This window comes from Tauraco erythrolophus, chromosome 4, assembly GCF_009769465.1.
Source record: "Tauraco erythrolophus isolate bTauEry1 chromosome 4, bTauEry1.pri, whole genome shotgun sequence".
NCBI lineage: Eukaryota > Metazoa > Chordata > Aves > Musophagiformes > Musophagidae > Tauraco > Tauraco erythrolophus.
Genome location: NC_141468.1, coordinates 59,924,332 through 59,938,231, shown reverse-complemented (window position 1 = coordinate 59,938,231; position 13,900 = coordinate 59,924,332). Strand labels below are relative to the sequence as shown.

Sequence of the window (13,900 nt, the reverse complement as noted above, 5' to 3'; positions counted from 1 at the left end):
CAAGCTGGGCTCTGCTCATGGCCAGGATAAGGCAGTGGACAGACTAATGCCCAGGGACAGTTTTGAGGTCACTGCAGGATGGACTGAGCACACAGCCATGGTCCATCACAGACCTAGACTGCCAGAAGTCATCCAAGATGCAGTATTTTGATTTTAAGTGTCCCAAGCTATTCGAGTTTCTAACAGTAGGTCTTCTTTTCATCACTGCTCGAAGCAGCTTTGGCATCCACAGAGGCCTGCTTGATGACAAGGTGAAAACTGCTGACCCTAGAGTTAGTAGGTCAGGCTGGAAAACAAGGAGAAGAGGAGCGCACTCTGACTAGTAGGTGTGCATCATGCTCACCAGCAAATTCACCTGCAAAACACCCAAAAAGCTCACAGCAGTTTTGATATAATTTATTTGTCTTGGTCTTTTTTCTTCTTGCATAGGCATAAATTACAATCTGTTGATTAAAAAATAAAATGAGGAAAACAGTGCAGCATTTGCAACAGGCTACAGCATCAAATACCAACTTGTCTCCTGCCTGTAACCATCTGTTTCTGCAGGGCTAATTCAGAACATGGGTGTAGGGCAAATCAAGGAGGAAGAACAGAGGAGGGAAATGGAGTAAATAAGGGAAGTCTGCTCTGACAGCTCTTTCGCATTTCTCCTGCCTCACCAGGCTCATCTTCTGCATCAGCAATAGGATTAAATACCCCTGGGCAGAGAGGCAGTTGTATGGATGTGCTCTCTTTTCCATCGCAGCTTGGGAAAGCACTACAGAAACACTGCAAGCTGCAGTTGGTAGAGGTGCTCAGGATGCAGCCCCAGCACTACTGCAGAATTTAGGGGCTGAAAAACAGCTTCTAACTTTAGCATGCTTTTCTGGGGATCCTCCTGCGTTTGTAAGAGCACAACTCTGTGCATGCAGGGCACCCACGAACATGACTTCAAGGCAAGCTGGCAGCTGTAGACAAGTTTAAAATAACTTTGGCTGCAGATGCCAAGAATTAAGACTATGCTCAATAAAGGAGAGAATGTATCGTCACTGGATCCGGCTGTGGGTCTGCTTTCTCCCGGCAGCAAGGCCTCCCAGCTCTGCAGAAGGGGCTCCACGGGGTAATTTAAACCTGTTGGGAGGTGGGGGCTGCACCCTTTGGGCTCACTTCCCTTGCTTGGAGCAAGGAGACCCCTGCAAGAAGGGACAGGCTGCCATCAGGCTCATCCCCTCGTGCTGGCACGGAGGGGCTCAGGGCTCAGCGCCTCTGCCCAATAAACATCAGGGCGTGCTGAAAGGAGACGCTTCTTCAGCCCCTTCCCCCTCCTCTACACACCTTGCCCTACAGCGCTTCAAGCAGAGACCAGAGCAGGAATCAGTTCATGGTGCTCCTCCAGTGCTCACTGTGTTGGGGGAAGGTGATGCCAGCATCGGACAAGGCTGACACACTAAACACGAGCCCTTCAGCTTTTCTTTCAACAAAACGCAAGACAAACGTGGAGGTTATAAACACCGTCCAAGAACATAAGCCAAACTAAGCGTGCTGCAGGCAGCCAGGAGGTGGAGCGGCCAGATGGCCCTGACACTCCTCAGCCTGGGGAATCATGGAATGCTTTGGGTTGGAAAGGACCTTAAAGATCATCTAGTTCCAACCCCCCTGCCACAGGCAGGGACACCTTCCACTAGATCAGGTTGCTCAAAGCCTCATCCAACCTGGCCTTGAACACTTCCAGGGATGGGGCATCCACAACATCTCTAGAAAACCTGTTCCAGTGTTTCACCACCCTCAATGTGAAAAATTTCTTCCTTGCATCTAATTGAAATCTCCCCTCTTTCAGTGTAAAGCCATTGCCCCTCGTTCTATCACTACACACCCTTGTAAAAAGCCCCTCTCCAGCTTTCCTGTAGGCCCCCTTTAAGTACTGGAAGGCTGCAATAAGATCACCCCGGAGCTTTCTCTTCTCCAGGCTGAACATCCCCAACTCTCTCAGTCTGTCTTCATAGGAGAGGTGCTTCAGCCCTTGGATCATCTTCATGGCCCTCCTCTGGACCCGCTCCAGCAGCTCGATATCCTTCTTGTTTTGGGGATCCCAGAGCTGGACGCAGTATTCCAGGTGGGGTCTCAGCAGAGCAGAGTAGAGGGGCAGAATCACGTCCCTCAACCTGCTGGCCACACTTCTTTTGATGCAGCCCAGGATACAGCTGACTTTCTGGGCTGCCAGTGCACATTGCCGGCTCATGTTGAGCTTCTCATCAACCAGCACCCCCAAGTCCTTCTCCTCAGGGCTTCTCTCAATCCCTTCTCCACCCAGCCTGTACTTGTGCTTGGGATTGCCCCAACCTATGTGCAAGACCTTGCACTTGGCCTTGTTGAACGTGTTGAGGTTTGCACAGGTCAACCTCTCCAGCCTGGCAAGGTCTCTCTTGATGGCATCCCTTCCCTCCAGCGTGTTGACCACAGCACACGGCTTGGTGTCATCAAACTCGCTGAGGGTGCACTCGATCCCACTGTCTATGTCACTGACACAGATGTTAAATAGCACTGGTACCAGTACCGACCCCTGAGGAATACCACTTGTCACTGGCCTCCACTCAGACATCGAGCCATTGACTGCAACCATCCAGCCAATTCCTTATCCACCAAGTGATCCATCTGTCAAATCCATGTCTCTCCAATTCAGAGACAAGGATGTCATGTGTGACAGTGTCAAATGCTTTGTCTAGTCCAGGCAGATGATGTTGGTTGCTCTTCCCTTATCCACCAATGCTGTAACCCCATCATAGAAGGCCACCAAATTTGTCAGGCACGATTTACCCTTACTGAAGCCAAGCTGGCTGTCACTAATCACCTCCTTATTTTTCATGTGCCTTATGGCACATGAGGTCCCCATGCATGCTTCCTGCAGTCCCCTGCCCCAACTCTTCCCCCATCACATGATGGGTACAGACAGGATTTATGTGCCCACTGCAGGCAGGACTGCCTGGCCTGGTCCTCTGCAGCCAGGGCTCAGGGAGCTGAGCGATGCCAATGAGGAGATGGCGGGAGGGAAAGGGAGCCCTTCCAAGAGAAAAGTCAGCTCATGCCAGCCACCTGCCGTCATGGACCAGGAGGTGACGGAGACAGCCCTGAGCACTGCATCCTCCAAGGTGAAGCAGTGTGCTGGCACCCCCAACCCCTGGGGAAAGTGGTCTCCTCTCTGCCCTGTCTCCCGCCCAAGAGACCACTGAGGCACAGAGAGCCACGCAGACCACCATGCAGCAGCTCCCGCTCACTGCGAACAATTGCCTATATACAGACACAGCCACGAGTGAAAGGCCACAGCCTCGCATTGCAGTCTCTGAGGACATCTCCACAGCAAGGAGGGCAGGAGTGCCTCCAGCACCCCACAAAGCAGCAGTCCACAGAGGACCTTGTCTCCCAGGTCCAGCTACCAAGCCACTGATGACCCTTATTTTAAACAGCTCTGCTCATCTTATTCTAGCTTATCCTACTGCACACGCTATTCTCCTACTAAACAAAGCTCTAGCTCTCTCCACATCTAAGCCGCTGGCTCAAGTGGAACCACGTAGCATTCTCTGGTTAAGTAAAAATTGCATGGAAAAAATATTTTTTCCTTTGTTATTACAAAAAAAAAAAAAATCCCAACACTCCAACTGGAAAATTCCCCCCTCCCCGTCCTCCTTAAAAAAAAAAAAAAATAAAATCATAGAACAAACCCAAAAGGGGAAGCAGGTGACAGGAGTTTTCAATACCAGCCGGGGAGGCCAACGGCATCGCCAAGACCCAACACAGCCACTAGTGGCAGGAGGGCTCGAGCAGACAGACAGCAGCACCAGGGCAGGCTCCACCACCAACACGTACCAAATTTCTCCCTTCCTGCTGCCCCAAACTGTTAGTTTTATGTTAGTGCTTCATTAACACTGTCTTATTTCTCCTCTGCCAGCCCAATATCGGAGGTCTGGAGGTCTTTACCTAAACCAACACCAAAGCAGGAGAAGCAATCCCGCGCAGAGGGGAGAGACCCAGTGTCCGTGATCGGTGGCTCCCCCCTACTCCAGCAGCACCAAGCCGGTCACGATGCTCCCGTACGCCATATCGCACCCGAGTCCGCGCCAAGCACGTCGCAAAATGACACACCCCTTTCACAAGCCTTGGCAACACTAGGCATGCTGTTAGAGAGGAACAGGGTAAGGGGAATGAGGGGCTGCGCAGACCCGGTAAAAAAACAGCTTAAAAAGTTAAAACATCCGATACGCTCCGAAGACAAGCCAGGCTGCGCTAGAACCCACGTGGAATGCGCTAGAGCCCACGTGGAATGCTCTTGCCTCACCACCCGCTTTGCAGGAGGGAAGGCCTCTCCCCTCAAACACGAGTTCTTCTCCTCCCCAGGGGGGAGCACCTGGATTTTTATGTGCAAAGCAGTGAACTGGACGAATCCCCTCCTGCTGTCAGCCCAGTGGCATCCTCATCCCGCGTGGGAGCCAGCGGTCAGGGAACCAGCTCCCCATGCACGCGGAAGCGGTAGATGCAGGTGTATTCGGGGTGGCCCCAATTGCTCAGCACCCGGAACTCCACCAGTGCGTATGCGCCCACAGCATCACCCTGGGGAGAGGAGGAAGGAATAACCGGAGCCCTTGAGCACTGAGAGACCCCAGGGGCTCCATCTTCTTCTTGGGGTTGAGTGCTCCGAGGGCAAAGCACTTACCTTCAGGTAAAAGGTTTGGATGGGGTCGCCATCGTGGTCGTAGGTGAACTGCCCAAGGAGCACGCCCTCCTCCTCTCTCTCCTCCTTCAAGCCCTATGAGGGAGCAGGGAGGCAGAAAGGGAGAACCAGGGGTGGTCAGAGAGGGAGAACTGGAGGCAATGAGCGCACCCAGAGTGGAAGAAAGAGATGGAGACACAAGCGCGCTTGGCCCCCACTCCTGCTCTTCCAGACCAAAACAAACAAGTGGGGACGGGGACCGGTGGGGAAGGATGGGAGGAAGACTGAGAGTTACACCAACACAATCCCCTCTCCCCCAGTGCCCCTCAAAACCCTTCACAAAGCCCAGTGCTCCCCCTCTCCTTCCCCAGTACTGCTTCTTCCTCCTCTCCAGAATAATACCCACCCCCCAGTCAGGCATGGGGCTTGCTAGTCCCCCCCTCCTGCCCCCTCCCACCATGGCATCCTCCCACTGTTTCCCCCTGCTCCTCCCTCGGGTCCAGTCGAGGGCACTCACATAGACAGCGAAGTCCTTGGTGGCGCTGGGGATGATCCCCTGGGGCGAGAGAGCTTTTGGGATGTGCTCCAGAGTCACGGCCGTGGGGCGGATGACGTTGGAGAGGTGGATGACAGCAAAGCCCTGGGATCCACGAAACGCCCAGCAGTTTCCGGGGTCAACATTCGACTACAAGCACAGGAGCAAGACAAAAGCAAGGTTACTACCATCTCCCAATATCAGCCTGGCCACTTGCTTGGAGTGACAGTGAGAGCCAAGTAAAACCCACCAAGCCCATGTGAGAATCAGCCCATCCTGTCCTCCTCCTCGGCGGGGTCTCACCCAGAGGGTGCCTACCTGCAGGATGGCACGAGGGGACTGCGACTGGTACCACAGGGGGATGCCGAACAAGCTCAGCACCGCTGTATGCGCATCATAGGTCTCTGAGCAGCGGGTGTTGATGATGCTGGCCCCTGCGGTGGGGAGGGGACGGCAGCGGGTAAGCCCCGTGACACCCCTCGCCAGGACAGCTGGTTTGTCCCAGGGAGGGTGAGAGCCCTCCGACACCTACCTGCCGACTCCAGGGCGTAGTCGACCATCCCCACGCGGTCCTCACTGTAGCGCTTCAGAGCTTGACCCACAATGAGACGCACTTGCTGCGGCGGGAGTAGAGGGCACAAGAGGGGTGAAAGGCTGAGGCAGGCATCCTGCCCCCACCCGTCTCCGCCCTGTGGGAATGGAGAGGGCGCAAGGACCTTCCCACAGAACAGCCACGGGATGAATCATCACAGCCAAAACGAGAGGACAGGCATTTGGCTGGGAAGCCTTGTTAGAGGCTGCTAAAAATACCTCCGATAAGAAGTGCTGTGCAATGAAGGGGCAGCACCCAGGCACACTGGGCTCGCCTGTCCCCATCCCAAAGAGCAGGCTGGCCCAAGATCCGTTGGTGGTACCAGACGGAACTCAACAGCCTACCTGGTCCTCCCCAGCATCGTCTACTTGTCCCCTCTACCCCATCCCACGGGATCCCCATCTGGAAAATCTGATGTTGTAGTGGAGGCCAACCAGAGCATCCCTCAGGAGCCAACGCCAGGAGCCAGGTCCCTGCAGCACCACTCCAGGTCTAAACTTCACAGCATGCAGGAAGCCTGCACAGGCTGCGGGCACTGCTAATCCCACTTGATCCCTCCCCTCCGTGGGGAATGGCCAACAACTCTTTCTAAAGCAAGCAGGCTCATTTTTTCCCGTGGTGTCATTCTGCTGAAATGCTTTGCCCCAAATGACCCTACAATGCTGCTGAAGGAGGGAGAAAAGCAAAATGCTCAACCCGCAGGTGCCTTGCTGGCACCTGCCCCACTTCTGGGCAAAAAATGCACAAGCAGAAACTTTAAGACAGCAAGAGCCCCGCAGGCATGTAGATATCATCACCTACAACCCCTTCCAGGACAAGGCATGGGCACAGCCCAGGGGAGGCTGGCAGCATAGAAGGGATGGAGGAGTTTCAGGATGCTCTTGCCAAGTGGGGTGTGAGCCCAGGATTGATATCTCAACTGTAAGGGCTGTCCCCATGGCTCTGCCACTGTGCCAGGCATGGGTGCCAGCCCGCCCTGCACATACGCAATGGGGTACAAGCCCCCGATCCCACACCTGTGGTCACCACCACGTTCCTGGGGCTCAGGCCAGCGCTCACCTCTTCTGTCACCCCCGCAGTCCCCTCTTGCCGTGAGGTCAGTCCAACACCACCCTGAGCACCCTGTGCCAACAGCCTCTGGTTTTCCAAGACTTTGGCCAGGATCTTGTGCTCCAGGGCCTGGAGCTCCGCTTGCAAGTCTTCGTGGCGAAGGAAGAGCCCGTCCTGCCGGGACTGCGACAGGAACCGACTGATCCATACTGGGAACTGCACTCCCATCTGAAACAGTGGGGACAGAGCTCAGGCCAGAGGCAAGGACCCTCGCGCCATACTCTGCAGACCAGGGCGGGGACCAGGGACTCACTTCAGCCTGCACCGCCTTCAGCTGCTCCAGTATCCCCTCCATCTGCTTCCCAATAACTTCCTTGTCCGACTTGAGGCTCGACAGCTCCCTCCTCAGCGCTGCCACCTCCTGCTCCAGCTTGCCTACTTCCTGCTGGAAGCTCTCCCGCAGGCCCTCCTGCGCCAAGCTGTGCCTAGAGGAAAGCAGCAAAACCTTGCGCTGACAGTCCCAGCTCCCCTCTGCGGACACGCGGAGGAGGTTCATCCCCCATCGCCTATGCTCAACCCCATTTCCAGTCCCAAATGGTTTCAATTCCTGTGGCAACAACCTCTTCTACTGCATCCCATGGGAAAGCATCCCCAGCTCGCCACTCAGCTGAAGGGCCACATTCCCCACAGTAATGCAAAACGATGGTGGTGAAGGTCATTTGCCTCAATCACCCCTTGAGCCCTGATGCCACCCAGGATGCTTTCTTGCCAACATACCCACATATCCATCCCTCCTTTCCCCCTCCAAGATTGTACCTTTCACCCTCTCCTTTGCCCTGAGCAAACCAGACCTGGAAACCCCTTCTAAGCCTCGCTGTGGGGACCTCATCCTGTGACCTGCCTGCCCCTAAAAGAGCGGTGGCTCTGCCCAGGCAGCCAGTGTTACCTCTGCCACTCCGAGTTCAGCTCCAGCAAGCGTGCCTCCATCTCCTGCCAGGAGAAGGGGAAGGAGTGAGACTGGTGACGCCAGTGGTGAGGATGTCCTGCCCGAGTACCCTTGCATGCTCGTCCCCTTACCTGAGACGCTTGTGTCATCTTCTCCAGGCGCCCATCTAAATCCCTTTGCACCTGGGCTCGGAGGGCATCCAGCTCGCCCTGCAGGGTGAGGGAACATCAGAGCCCAGCCCTGTGTGCCCCCATCTCCCCACGTGCCCCCTGTGCCCATCACCTGGAGGTGGCTGGTCATGTCAGTGCGGAGATGCTCCTTCAGGCCCACTTCCCGCCGGCTCACCAGCCCCTCCAGCAGTGCCAGGACATCCCCCGGTAGTGGCTGTCCTGCCTCTGCCACCACTGCTGCCCGCCGCTGTAGCTCCCACTGTGACACATCAGCCTCCAGCACCTCGAAGCGTTTCTCCAGGGCCTGAAAGCGAGCCAGGAGCCGGTGCTTCTCCCACAGCCCCTGTGGCGACAAAGGCAGGGTGCAATGCAGCCCCTCGGGGAGGTGCGGAGCCCCGGGGGACTGCCTACTTCACAAAGACCCCTGTGAAAGGGGACCCAGACTACCTGCTCCCCAGAATCAGTGGCATCTTATTCACCTTCTGCTTCTCAGGAGAGGGCAGATGTTCCCCCTGCTCCATTCCTGGGACACCGCGAGATGGCCACAAGTTGGGGGAGCCATTTCATCACTGTGGAGCCATCATCTCCCCCACTTCCCCATCCCCTCAAACGGCTCCTTCAGCCATGGACAACACTGTCCCAGCTCTCCCTGCAAGGCACCCACCCGACCCGGGCCACCACTTTGCCAAGGCTTACCTGGTCCAACGCGGTCAGGTCCCCTGCCTCAGGCACATCGGAGGATGAACGCTTTCCAGCTCCCCACCATGGGAAGGCAGGGAGGCTGAGTGTCGACAGGACATTTGGGGAGAAGTACCAAGCTCCTGGGCATGTAGGGAGATGAGATGGTTAAAACGGCAGACTGGTAACAGGCCATAGTGGGGAACAGGGTGGACTTCCAGAAGCTCAGCCATCGGCATTGCCTGGGGTTACCAGGAGGCCCCAGCACAGGGGCGCAGATGCACCAGGGTACCAGGAGCCACGAGCACTGAGCTCGGGGTCATTCCATCCCCCCGGTACGGCAGTGGGATGCTCTGAACTGCCCCAGATCTCAGGGCAACAGATCAAGCCAGGCCAACTCACCGTAAGCAGCAGCAGTGAGGAGCAGGAGGAGCAGCAGCAGCAGAAACCTCTTCAGTGGCGGGTAGCGCCTGGAGCACAGAGAAGAAAGAGGCACCTGTACGACTGCAGCCACCTTCCCCCACTGCAGCGGTCCTCTGGATGGAGGCCAGAGGGAAGGCAAAGTCCAGCTGGGCTTCGGCACAAGACACCCACTCCATGCGTGCCAGGCTCTGCGGGACATCCCCTCTCCGGGGTCCTGTGGGTTTTCTCTATGCTTCCCCCATCCCAATGTCCCACCACCATGCTCACCTGGAGAAAGAGATGCCATCCTGGTGGGGAGCCGCACCGGTGAGGCGGTGCCAGGCAGCTGCCAGCCCCGAATACAGCCACTCCAAGAACCAAACTGCTGGGAGAGAAATCAAGCCTCAGGCAGGGTCCTGGAATAGATGTCCCCTCCGTCCCCAAGGATGGTCCTACAGGGCAATAAAGCCCCTCCACCCCATCAGAGAACAGCACACACAGCACGTGAGGAGTGGAGACACTGGCAGGGAAGAAAGGTGCTGCTGGAAACTCCCCTCACCAGCCCTCCACTCACCTGGGGAGGTGAGCACCTGCCAGAGGAAGGAGCCCACTCGGGAGGCTGCAGTCCTCAGCCCTGACCCAGAACTACTCTGGCCTGAGACAAAGTGACCTGGAAAGGAAGAAGCGAGGCAGTAAGTCACCAAACGGAGCCTGCATCATCACTATCCACTGCCCAGAGCAAAGGCTTTGCACAGGGGGTGGCATGTAGGAGAGGGGCTGGCAGCACCCTGGGCATAGTCAGGCCCTGGGCTGGTCCCCTTGGGGATGTCTCCCCCAGCATCCCTGCCACCATAGAGAGGCTGGTGCATCCCTACCGGCATAGTCGTCTTCTGAGGAGTACCCAGACGAAGAGGCGTAGGCATCATATGTCTTGCTGTCCAGCGGCTGGTTGATCTTGCTGGACTCAGTGTCCCCTGTACCTCTTCTCTTCCTGGTGGAGAGGTCCCCACCTGCCCCTAAAACATAGAGTGCCCCTGAGAAACCACAGCCCACACACCCCCACCCCCTGCCCCCCCCAGAGGGGAATCCAGTCAGTGGGCCTGGGGGGCTGCCCCAACACCCCCTCAGTGCCCAGGGAGGTCCCCAGCTGCCACAGGAGGGAGGGCTCACCCCAGTATGTGCTGCTGTCCAGGGCATCATCCAGCACAGAGCTGCCCAGGGCAGCAAGGCCCCGTCTGCCTCCCAGGTAGGACTCACTCATCAGGGACTCACTGTAATAGGAGGTCTGGGTGGCAGGGGCAGAAGAGAGGCGCTTCGTGCTGCTCGATTTCCTCCTGATTGCCCTGCCAGGGCCAAAAACAGGCTCATCAGCTATGAGTGGTTATGGGGCAGGGGCAAGGGGTAGTCACAGTGCACCCATAGGGGAGAAATGGGGCATTCACCCCAATCCCTCAGCCAGCATCGCTTCCCTCCGCCCACCACACTGTACCAGATAGCGGCAGGTTTCAGAAGGTGCAACCACTGCTTTGCGAAAGGCCCTGCAACCCATCCCAGGGCAGCTGCCAGCACCGCTTCCGCTCGCACCGCTGCGGTTTTCCGGCCCGGCACTTGCAGCACACCTCCCTCCCACCATCAAGCCAGGGGCGGCAGCGGCTGGGAGGAGGCACCCCAAGCCACGGCAGCCTCCTGCACTGGGGTTCAGGGTGGGACACAGAGGCACCAGAGGCAGGGAGCACAGGGCTTTTGCCAGAGTGGGGCTCAGCCAGTGCTGAGGTGGCCGGCGGCCCTGCCAAAACACAGCGATCTTGCCAAAATGCTCCCTTCTGCAAGACACCCTGATGCCCCATCCCAGGAAGGTGCCTGATCTGCAGTGGGGGATGCAGCACCCGGGCCGCATGTGTGAGGGGGGACCCCCACCCCTCCCCACCCCTGCACCTCACTAACCTGCCATTGCTCTCCTGGAGGGAGCTGCTGCTGCTGCTGGTCATGGCATCATCGTCCCCGGAGTAATAGCGCACAGCGATGAGACGCTGGCTGCGGCGGGACATGGCAGCAGCACAGGCGGGGTCTCAGTTGACCTGGGGGGGTCAGGGTTTACCTGGGGGACCAGGGACAGAGCAAAGCGTCGGTGGGAAGGGACCCTCCTGGAGGGACGCCACTCGCAGGGGTCACCACCTCTGCAGCTGGCGCGCCGGCACGCAGCAGAACTCCCCGCAAGCAGGCAGGCAGCCGCGGGGTGCCTGGAGCGGCTGGGAGCGCTTCAAACGCGTCGAGGGTCGCCGAGGGAACTGGGCTGGGAGGGGCCGCTGCTAGGACACGGCCGCCCGCCCCGCAGCCAGCGCGCCGCCTCCCTTTATGACGGCCTACAGGCCCTTCCCCTCCCCCCCCACCCTGGGCCACCCAAGCAAGTATACCCACGAGAGCGCGGAGCCGCTGCCCCGCCGGACCCTCTGCACCCCCCTGGCCCAGCACCCGCCGTGCCCGGCTGCCCCCGGCCCCGGTACAAGCCAAGCCAACCCACCCGCAACCCGCCGCCCGCCCCACGCAAACCCACCCGCGAGACGCAACGAACAAAACCGGAGCCAACACCGCCACCATCCCTCCCCACCGCTGCCGTCGCTCCGCTCCCTTTTGTTTTGCAGGAAGGCGGCCCTGCCCCCGCCTCCTCGGCCCCCCCACCCCGCCGCCGCCGCCGCCGCCGCCGCCGCCGCCGCCGCCGTCCCGCCCCGTTGTACCGCGCGCGCGCGCCCGCTGGGGCCGCCGCCTCCGCCGCTGGGGGGGCCGCCACCGCCGCCCCTCCCCCCCGCCCTACAGGGGCCTCTTCGGTATCCCTACGTTATTATTGTTGTTGTTTTATTATTTATTATTATTATTATTATTATCATCGTCATCATCATCATCATCATTTGGTTATTTTATTAACACCATTATTATTTGGAGGGCAGCAATGGGGGCACCCGTCCCCGCCACCCAGTGCCCGGGAGAGCTGGTCGCCAAACGCCTCAGCCCCAGTGCTCTCCTTTGCCCCCTTGCCAACCAAGGGCTGCAGGCAGCGCACGCTGCCAGGCAAGGGCAGGCCCCCGGGCAGGTCCCATGGGTGATGCTGCCCAAAATGGGGGCTCCTAGGTGCAGGGCTGTGCCCCAGCCCCATTTGGGTTTTGCTGAGGTGGTTGGTTTGCCAGCCCCAGTGAGATGGGAAGTACCCGGTGCACCCACGCACTGCTTGGCACAGCCAAACCCATCCCTGCCATGTGGGCAGCCTCACTCGATGCCCATGTGCCCACGCTCCCTCGACCGGGCAGGCGGGTTCTGCTGCTCCCCAGGCCCATGGCCTCAGACACCCCGTTACCATCCCTCTCCCCTCACAGGCAGCCCAGCCGGCTCGGCAGCGCAGTGCGAGCCAAACCCAGCTGCTCCCATGGGACTTTGAACACGCAGCAGCACAGCTGGGACCTTGTGCAAACTCGCGGGATTGAGAAAACAGCCGCCCTCCCACGCTGCGGTTTCTAAATCTGACGGTGCCTCCAAAAAAGATTTGCTTGGGGAGGCTCAGTGAGGGGAGGGGAAAGTCCACCTGTGTCTGGAGACAGTTATGGGGCTGCATCCGTGGGGCATGGGGTGGGAATGGCCCCACCAGCTTTGCATATGGCAGCAAAAAGGCATTTATAGAAAGGGTTAAAAAATAGGAAGCTGGCAGAAGGAGAGTAACCTGTTGAAAAAAAAAACAACAAACCTTATCCTGCCTGTGCTGGAGTTTGGTGTGCAAGCGGCAGGAGGATGTGCCACCAGCATCTGGGAGGGCACACTGCAACAAACCCCAATTCAGAGTCTCCAGCCCTATTGTGTAAGACAGACAGATCCTCTTTGTCTCTCTCTTTTTTTTTTTTTTTTTTTTTATCCTCTCCCTTTTGAGCCCATTTTTTCATTCTGGCCTAAATCTCTGCCCGGCTTTTCCAGGGCAGCTCTGTCCTGCTGCACCAGCCACCCTTTTTCACCCTTTCCTGTGGCTTCCCATCACTCTGCGGGTGACCAGCCGTGCCAGAGGACATCTCTCCTCCCTGGTGGTACCTTTATCTCTGGCCATGCCGATGCCAACCCTTGGGCCCTGTCCTGGGGACACTGGTGATGGCCGTAGCGATGGCACCTGCCGCAGCTGACGCAACCCTGCTGCGGATTAACTCCCCTGGGAGGCTCCGGGTATAAGCTGGGCACTGAGCCACTGTGCACTAAATAGGGTACATGGCCCTGAGTCAATCTGTCCCCTCCCAAGAGTCACTTTTTCGGGCGGGGAAGGAGCTGGCGATGGTTCCTGGGGGATTTGGGGGGATGCTGAGGGGGAAAATGGGGCTTGTCCTCCCCTTGCTGCACCCCTGCTGCTGCAGTGGAGGCGTGGGAAGAGCGGGCCAGGGATAAGCAGTGAGTGGGTGGGAGCTTGTGCCTCAGTTTCCCCACAGTGGCAGTGGGGAGCCTGAGCTCTCTTTTTGAGGGTCACCAGGGCATCACCGTGCTGGGACAGGGGTCAGAAGGAGCTTGCCAACTGCTCGAGTTTGGCAGCTCTTGCTGGGGAAAGGCAGGAAAAATCTCTACCTTTTCCTAAAAGGCTTTGGAGGGCTGAGGTGACACATCCAGGCACGCAAAGACAAGCCAGGGCTGGGAAAGCAGCCCCAGCAAGGGAGATCTCAGCTCGTGTCTTCTCCACTAGGCCAAACTTTTTATTTAAATATCCCCCTCGTCCCAGTTATCCTTACAGCCTGCTTTCCTGGTGCATCATGCCGGTGGCTTTGGCACTGCCGAAAGTTGATGCTACACAGAGTCAGATCTGCACACCAGTCCCCGTATTGCCCCC

The 13,900-nt window shown here is 57.9% G+C and overlaps 1 protein-coding gene across 1 annotated transcript; it reads right to left on the bottom strand.

The window, feature by feature from the left end:
• Positions 1-3,864: 3,864 nt before the first annotated feature.
• On the bottom strand, positions 3,865-11,200 carry SUN2 (Sad1 and UNC84 domain containing 2). The gene is made up of 17 exons (XM_086610195.1): positions 10,999-11,200; positions 10,225-10,397; positions 9,930-10,064; positions 9,629-9,724; positions 9,343-9,436; positions 9,055-9,122; positions 8,671-8,795; positions 8,087-8,317; positions 7,936-8,013; positions 7,805-7,848; positions 7,172-7,337; positions 6,868-7,086; positions 5,749-5,833; positions 5,535-5,650; positions 5,199-5,366; positions 4,685-4,777; positions 3,865-4,581 (listed from the first exon to the last, which is right to left on the bottom strand). The coding sequence occupies exons 1-17, from the start codon at positions 11,100-11,102 to the stop codon at positions 4,468-4,470; spliced, it is 2,109 nt and encodes a 702-aa protein (XP_086466321.1). The 5' UTR covers positions 11,103-11,200; the 3' UTR covers positions 3,865-4,467.
• Between the last annotated feature and the right edge of the window lie 2,700 nt (positions 11,201-13,900).